Source organism: Girardinichthys multiradiatus, chromosome X (genome assembly GCF_021462225.1).
Source record: "Girardinichthys multiradiatus isolate DD_20200921_A chromosome X, DD_fGirMul_XY1, whole genome shotgun sequence".
In the NCBI taxonomy this organism is placed as follows: Eukaryota; Metazoa; Chordata; class Actinopteri; order Cyprinodontiformes; family Goodeidae; genus Girardinichthys; species Girardinichthys multiradiatus.
Window position 1 is genome coordinate 9,246,720 of NC_061817.1, and position 7,983 is coordinate 9,254,702.

The window sequence follows — 7,983 nt, forward strand, 5'->3', positions numbered from 1 at the left end:
ACGGAAAAACCTCACAATTGTAGAGGTTCCATGGTCATTTTGTAATAAAATCATCAATTCTTTCAATTAATAAATACATCATTAACCATAAACACACTGAAAAAAAAACTGGTAAAATGTCTTACAAATTTATTTGAACCATATACACTGTTTTGTAAACTGCTGGATATAAAAATATACATAAAAGGAAACTTTAATACAACAGCATATAATATTTGAAGCAGGCCATAAGTGGCACAAAGTGCATTTTAGTATTGATATTGTATGTAAATGTAATGGCACACAAACATATTAAAGATGTCAGAAATGTTCTTATCCATTTCACCAGTAAGGCTGTATTTACTTCAGTTTTTTTTAAACTAATATAAACATATTTTGCTGTGTTGAGTTTTTGTAGCTGTCCTAGCTGTTGTTTAAATCCCTCTATAGAGGTTATATGAGTCAATAAACCGTCTGGAAGATTCTGAACTCTGATCTAAATCATGATCGTAGTGATCTAGTGTACCGTATTCATACTCATTGAACCACATTGTGTTCACATTACCTGCATCCCATAAATTTGACCTTGATGGAAGGGGCAAGAAGACACACAAGAGAAACATAGCTGTTTGTCACAAGTAGGGGACAGATCAAACATGTAGCTGAGATTGACATTAAACGTTTTGGCCTATATGCAAAACATTGTGTGGGGGAAAACTGAGACTTTACATTACCCTAAACACACCATCCAAACTATTCCACATGGTGGTGGCAGCATGTTACTCTTCAAAAAAGGCAGGGAAGCTGATAAGATTGATGGGAAGACATATGCAGATAAATACAGGCTAATCCTGGAAGAAAACCTATTAGAGGAAGACTTGAAATTGAGGCATAGGTGTACCTTTGAACAGGACAATGACCCTAAACAGACAGCTAGAGCTTATTAATGTGTTAAAATGGCCCAGACAAAGTGAAATGACAATCTGTGGTAAGACTTGAAAACTGCTGTTTCCAGAAGCTCTCCTTCCAGTGTCACCAAGCTTGAGCTATTTTACAACGAAAATTGTGAAAATGTGTTTAGACTCTAGATGGAGAAAGTATTGAAACAGCAAGGGTAAACACATGTGCAGGACAGACATCAAGATTTTCCTGTATTTTATAAAAGGTTAAAACCATTGCTATCACAGAATCCCAATAGGTTGCATTGAAGTTTGTAGTTGTAATGTAATAAAAAGTGAAAAGGTTCAAGTGGGATGAACACTTTTGCAAGGCTTTGTAATTATTATTAGAAATGAAACACTTAAAGTGAACTCCATTAAACTTTTTTTCTTTTTTTTTACTTTCTGAGCAAGAATTGGTCCTTTTGATTGGATTGACTTCTTGTTTTCAACTGGACGCTACACCAGGGTGATTTTGTCTGATGGTGAACGTGCGTCCAGTCCTAAAGTAGTTCTCTATTTCCTCCAGCGAGCGATTGCGAGTCTCTGGTATGCACACGGCGTTGAACAGCAGGCATAAGACGCACACCACAGTGAACATCAGGTAGGGCACATACAAGCCATAGGTGTCTACCATGAGGGTGAAGACATGCGTGAGTACGAAAGCTGTCAACCAGCTCACAGTGACACATAAACCTGACGCCACGCCCCTCGCCACCAGCGGCAGCACCTCTGACATCAGCAGCCAAGTGATTGGTCCCCATCCCATGGCGTATCCTAGGAGACAGCCAACAATGTGATGACAAAACATGTGCACATAATAATTGTTTTTTCAATAAAATGGGTGTGATGACATGACAACCAGTTTCACCTGCCAGGTTTTAATGAGTTTGAGGATATGAATGTAGAAATGGTAAAAAATGCAACAAGTAACTAAGTTCCAGAAGCTAAAACTAACAGCAAATGAGAAAAATAAAGTTGCTGGAGCCAGACATGCAGTAATTGAGCACATGCCTTATGTGTGTTAAAGTGTCTGTAAAATAAACTGTCTAAATACTCATAATACCAATGCTTCATTTATGATGCTTTAGCTGCTTAGTGAATGGGCTGGTGGACACAACTCCTTCAACTATGCCCACATCAGGCACCGAAAAGCAATTACACTCCCCCATCCCTGCCATTTCTTTTATCATTCATTAATGTTTAACGATTTTAGATTTAAAAATAAATGTATTCTTCATGAGCTACTAACCTGAACATGGTTGGACTGGACAAGTTGTAAAATATTTTAACTTTAGCTTCCGTTTTCTGTAACAAGAATACTTGGTGTCAAAACTCACCGAATATAAACACCACAGTGCTGATGAGAGGGATGACGCTCACAGCCGTTCCCTGGCTGGCCTGTAATGTGTTGCCCAGCTCAGCGTGGGAGCTGTAGCCCGGAGCTGTAATGTTTACAGCAGGGCAAGGTGTGGTGTGGGAGATCATGGTCAGAGTCAGAGAGGACAGAAACATCAGCATGCTTGAAGAGTACAGCAGGGCTTTACGTCCTGCCTTGTCCATCAGACTGGCTGCCACAGCAACAGAGAAGAGGCGGACTGCACCCACAATGGCAGCATCGTACCTGCAGAGTACAAAGAAGACAGGATGCTGCTTTGAGTTGACATAACAAAAGCAATCCACACAATTTAACAAAGGATCAGAGCACAGATCGGCTTTTGTGTGATGTCTAACCTGGGCTCCAAGGCGACATTGCTCTTAGCAAAGATGGGCTCCAGGTAGACCAGAACTGGCGTGATTCCCGTCATCTGTTGCAGGAAACGCATCCCAACTGAGATCAGGATCGGCCGGTAATAGATGGGCGTGAGCAGTTGAGACCAGGTGATTTTAACCTGTGTATTAATGCTTTGCTGTAGCAGTAGAGACAAAACAAGACAAACACACAATCATTCACACTGACTTGATCTGGCAGTTTAGACCAGTGTAAAGATTGTGTCTACTAGCTAATCTATTAAAACCTAAATGATCCTCTTCCTGTTGTTTAAAACTAAATTTAGCATCTTCTAATGTTCTACCTGTATAGCGTTGAGCTCTATATTAGTGTTGTAGTTGCTTCCTCTCAGCCAGCGGAGGGCCTTTTCTGCTTTCTGCTCCTGGCCGAGGGAGAGGAGTCTCCTGGGGGAGGAGGGCATGAACGCCAGCAGAATAACCATCAGCACTGCTGGCACTGACCCTGCCACTGCCAGCCACCGCCATGGTACCACCAGACCTGTACGTCATGGGTTAACACAGGCATAGCATGAAGGAATAAGAAAGCCACAAAGCTGACATACCTTTCTGATATGTCACTAAAAATACCCTCAGCATAAAGGGCTCAAAAATGCAGGTTGCATGACCTGTAGTGTTTTTACTTCACATCTGAAAGATGGCACTCTTTTGAGTATTATCCCTTTATTGTTTATAAGCAAAAGCAGCTTAGTGTGGATATAAATATACATTACCAAGGGCATAGAGTGTCAGGGTCCCAAACACAGCTGTGATCTGGGGGCAGGAGCCCAGAGCACCTCTGACTTTTTTGTGTGAGATCTCGGAGATGTAAACCTGTTGCATAAACACACAAAACACCATATGTAGATATGTATACAGCATATGCACGCAGGCAAGACCAGAAATCAGTGTTTGTTGTCATATATAAATCTGCAGTTTGAAGGTGAAAAATAAAATTGATTATTTTGATGCTGTTTGCTTCGATTTTCAGATATTCTGGGTGCATTCCACTGGAGGGAGGTCCCAGGACAGACCTAGAATACACTGGCCAAACCGTATATACCATCTTGCCAAGTAACGCTTTGGGATCCACAAGAATGAGCTAGAGCGTGTCAATGGGGAGAGGGATGACACTTTTTCCCCCACTGGTTTGGTACCAATAAACCAAAGGGACGGTTTAAAGGATCAAAGTAACTTACTGGAATTGATGCTGCAGTAATCCCCCCCGCGACACCAGTTAGAAATCGTCCCAAAAGGAGCATCCACAAGTTCACAGCTCCTCCCATCAGCATGTATCTGAGAGACACATTTACGATAGTTTATTACTAAAACTTTACAGACAAGGAAAAACATGGTGTTTGAATCTTATGCACATATAACCTTGGGGAAAATATAAATCATGTCCATGTCCAGTTTTAAGCGCAGAAATGTTTTATTTTAAGTGTTTCGAGTCAGGAAACTATTGCAAATAGGCTTATACAGTAATTAGGCACAGTCCACACACTTATTTGTACACAGTATTAAATTGTTGCAGCAGTTTTTGTAACAATAAAATCTGGGCATTTTGCTGCTCTAGATTTCAGCGCTCAAACAAATATCTTGTTATTGATATTAGCTCCCATTTCTTGGCGTTTGTTAGTCAGACCTCTTTTTCCGTTGTTGTCACTGCTCACACCCACCCTGTCGTTACTGGATTCAAATCGACTTCTCCGACCGGGTTTCTTATCAGCACTGTATATTTGAACCATTAAGGTGTTATTATGGTGTAAACATTCTTGAAACTGTAGCTGAATTTCTTGCATCTCAGATTTTCTTTACAGTCTCTTTCATTGTGACAGTCCTGCTCTTTTAAACTTGGATTTGTGAATTAAACATGCAAATCATTTTATTCCATATTTATTAACATTTTATATAAGATCCATGGATGATATAGGATCTTGTATTTGAAAATATATTTTTATTTATTCATTCTAATGTAGTTAAACGTGGCTAGCCTTTGCAAAAAGCTGGTAACCAAGCTGGATGAATTGGTGTAATACCAGTAAAGAGTTTTCCATTCTTTATTAAGAAGGGTATAAATCATTTTCCACATGCAATTAATAAGAAACAAACTTCTTAGTTGATTGAAGATAATTTTAAATCCGCCTGGGTGATTGTTGTAAGTAATATAAGAGAGAATCATCAATTTTCTCCTGAAATTGAAATGTCAGGGCTCAGATCTGCACAGTGTCATTTGGAGTTGAACATTCAAACTGATTTTGATCAATTCAGCTGTAAACAACCTTGCTGAGCCAGAATTTGCCATAGTATCTGTCAACTTGCCTTTAACTTTATCTGTGTTGGGTAAACATTAATAGTACCCCCTGCATACATTATAATATCATATAATATCTGTTTACATGCAGGAGATGAGTTGTTATTGTACATACTGAAGAGAGGTGAACCCAGCACAGATCCTTGTGGGACACCAGTTGAAAAAAATCAGAAATTAGATAAAATTTCAATTTTTAACAGTTTTGGGTAAAAAAATGACAATTCATAAAATTGTGAAGGTCTGGAAACAATTTCAACTAAGTGCTTTGTCCAGTAAAATTACTGGGTGAGTTTGAATTAATTAGGAAAAAATCCTTGGCACAGTGCAGTGTTAATAATCTGTTGTGAATGACGAATGACTGAGGAGCTTCTCTCTTGATGAATGATTGTGTCCATTCCAGAAGCATCTGTAGCCCCTTAGTAATAGGACAGAAAGTGTTTATTGTGAAAATTACTGATCACTTCAACTTTTCCCATGTCCTATGAAAAGCGCATTGCATGATAACTTTTTCTAGTTTAAATCATAAATTCAAAACACAGCCATAGTTCATACATTTATGATTTTTGTATTAAATAATTACTTCGTCTATTAGGCCAATTTGGGGCTTGTTACTGAAAATAATTTTTTCATTGTTCCTACATTTATATATAGTTTATAATACAGGAGGACTTAGAAGCTGTATGTCAGTAATTGTTGGTTTATAGTGAGACTCACCCAATACTTGAGGGCACCGCTGACATCATGATGCTCATTTTCCGTCCAATCAGGTCATTCAGCAGCATAGCCCCAAGCCCCCCAGCCGCTGCACCCAGGGTGTAGATGGACCCAAACCAGGCAGCCTGGTCCGTGTCCATCCTGAGCCGAGGGTCTGCATCGGGACTTTTAAACTTTGGGAGGACGGGGGATGAGTAGACCAGGGAGTAACCAAAGTTGAAGTTGCCCAGAACTGCCGAAAACACAGCTAGATACAGTCTGGAGTTACTGATCTGAAATAAAGGCAGGTGGAGGAGTTTAAAACCATTAGAACAAAAATGTATGTGATTCGGTGCTAACAGTAACAGTAAAGTAACAGTTCTGGATTATTAGCCTAAAATTTATTTTGCCTCAACAGATCTATGTAACTGTATTTCATTCTTCCAACAGGTATTTAAGGCCAATTCAGCTCAGAAATGCCTACGTTTAAGCATTCAACGTTAAGTATGGGCTATCTTTGAAAACGTTGTTCTATAGAATTAAGAAAATATGAAGCAATGTTCCAATTTGCACTTTGTTAATTCACACTACCTAAAAAACTGAAATTGTAATGCAATTGTAAAACCCAGCGCAAGTAGCTGTGTTTAGAAGTCACCTTGAAAGAAAACATAAAAAAAAGAAGTCCTGTTTGCTCCATGCCAGAAGCCAAGTTAGGGAGCCAGCAAACATGTGAAAGGAGGTACTCTGTATAGATAAGACCAAAATGTAATGTTTTGGCCTAGTCAAAGACCAGAGCTAAATCAAAATAAACTTTATGCAAAGATTTAAAACGGGATGTTAACAGATGCTCTCCATCCAATCTGGCTTTGCTGGAGCTAAGTCTGAGCAGAAAATTCAGTCTTTAGATGTGACTTGCTGCTGTAATTACAACAAAAATGGTTTTATAAAGTATTGACTCATGGGCAGCTGAGTAAAAAAATTTTAAATATTTTTTCCAGTTCATAATTATTCACTACTTTATGTTGCTCAATAAAACCTCAGCCAAATACATGAAAGTATGTGTTCGTAACACGACAAACTAATTTTGAAGCAAGGCCTTGTGCCTTCACAGTGCCTTGCTTCGAAACCAGAAAACAGCAAAAGTATTACTTTGGTTAAATAAATGTTCTTCTTCAACTCCGTGTGACCAACCAGCCACCCAATTAAAGCAGCCTGTGGGGACTTCTTCATTTTGGAAGGCTTGGTTTTAAGGTTAGAAATACATGTTTCAAAAGAACCTAACGTAAACTTAAAACAGAAGAGTTCATGGGAAACTGTGTCTTTGGAGCCTGACTTGTCTGTAACCATTCAAACAAGATTTGCAGAATTCACATAGAAACTGCAAAGAAACTTTAAATTCATGCATGATTTAGGTTATTGAAAGAAGGATTAAAATAAAAAAGCAGTCTCTAACCTGGGAATCAGATGATGCAGTTCTTCTATGCAGCAGTGGCGTCTCCTCATTCATGTTTTCCTCAGATGGCTGTGCAGCAGCTCAAAAAGTAAAGAAATAACTGATTTCTGTGGTCTGTTTCAGGATCTGCAACCGTGGCTTCCTGTGAGAAAGATCAGCTATTGCATAAAATTAAAAAACAATGCTTAACTTCAAGGTACCCACACAAGACCTTTCTTGTGCTTTTGAAACCTAATCACAGTCTAGCCTCCACCAAAAGGCTAGAAAACAAAACAAAAAATCATATCTACCTCCTCCGAAGCTTTGACTTGTTCCTTTTGTGATGAGCGTGTAGGTTATGGATTTCCAGGATGACTCAATTAAACCATCAGAGACAGTGTGAGAGACTTTGAGTCAAAACAAAACTGAAAGTGAAGAGAAAAATATGTTTATCCATGACTTTTGTAAGGGAAACAGGACGGATCCTAATCTTACTCTTCTTTTGCAGCAAAAAACAAAAAACAAAAAAGCAATGTTTAAATCAGTCACTTGAAAGTATTTCATGTATTTTGCATTGGGCAGACTCAGTGGATTGAAGAGCACCAGAATCTACTTCTGCTTTGCAAATGTAAATGAAGTCAATTCTGTGTGTGAAGGTCATAACCAGGAAGCAGAAGGGAGGTATCAGCTACATAATTCCTAGATTGGGCCATTCAGAAAGAAAGCAGAAGAATAGATCAGCACCCTCCTGAAACGCAACGAGGGGGAACAAGGAAAGTACATGCTGTTTCAACCTCAGCCCACATATAATGAGGTTGGCAACCATACACAATGGAACCAAGTCGGTGCTTTGCAAAACT

At 39.1% G+C, this 7,983-nt stretch overlaps 1 protein-coding gene across 2 annotated transcripts; it reads right to left on the reverse strand.

The window, feature by feature from the left end:
• Positions 1–114: 114 nt before the first annotated feature.
• Positions 115–7,687, reverse strand: LOC124862249 (solute carrier family 2, facilitated glucose transporter member 6-like). 2 transcript variants are annotated; one of them, XM_047356066.1, is made up of 9 exons: positions 7,435–7,687; positions 7,145–7,286; positions 5,713–5,984; positions 3,884–3,980; positions 3,419–3,518; positions 2,993–3,186; positions 2,652–2,827; positions 2,258–2,541; positions 115–1,694 (listed from the first exon to the last, which is right to left on the reverse strand). In XM_047356066.1, exons 2-9 carry the CDS (start codon positions 7,196–7,198, stop codon positions 1,366–1,368), a joined length of 1,506 nt encoding a protein of 501 aa, XP_047212022.1. In that variant the 5' UTR covers positions 7,199–7,286; positions 7,435–7,687; the 3' UTR covers positions 115–1,365. The 2 variants fall into 2 exon arrangements, with proteins under 2 accessions (XP_047212022.1, XP_047212023.1); XM_047356067.1 differs by having other exon boundaries at positions 7,145–7,302.
• Positions 7,688–7,983: the final 296 nt, after the last annotated feature.

Coding starts and splice junctions, on each gene's coding strand:
- LOC124862249 (XM_047356066.1), bottom strand. CDS start 7,198: ATGAATGAGGAGACGCCACTGCTGCATAGAAGAACTGCATCATCTGAT. Junction 2,542..2,651: donor AATGTCGCCTTGGAGCCCAG/GTTAGACATCAC, acceptor TGTACTCTGCAG/GTACGATGCTGCCATTGTGG. Junction 1,695..2,257: donor CACTGTGGTGTTTATATTCG/GTGAGTTTTGAC, acceptor GCTGTCTCCTAG/GATACGCCATGGGATGGGGA.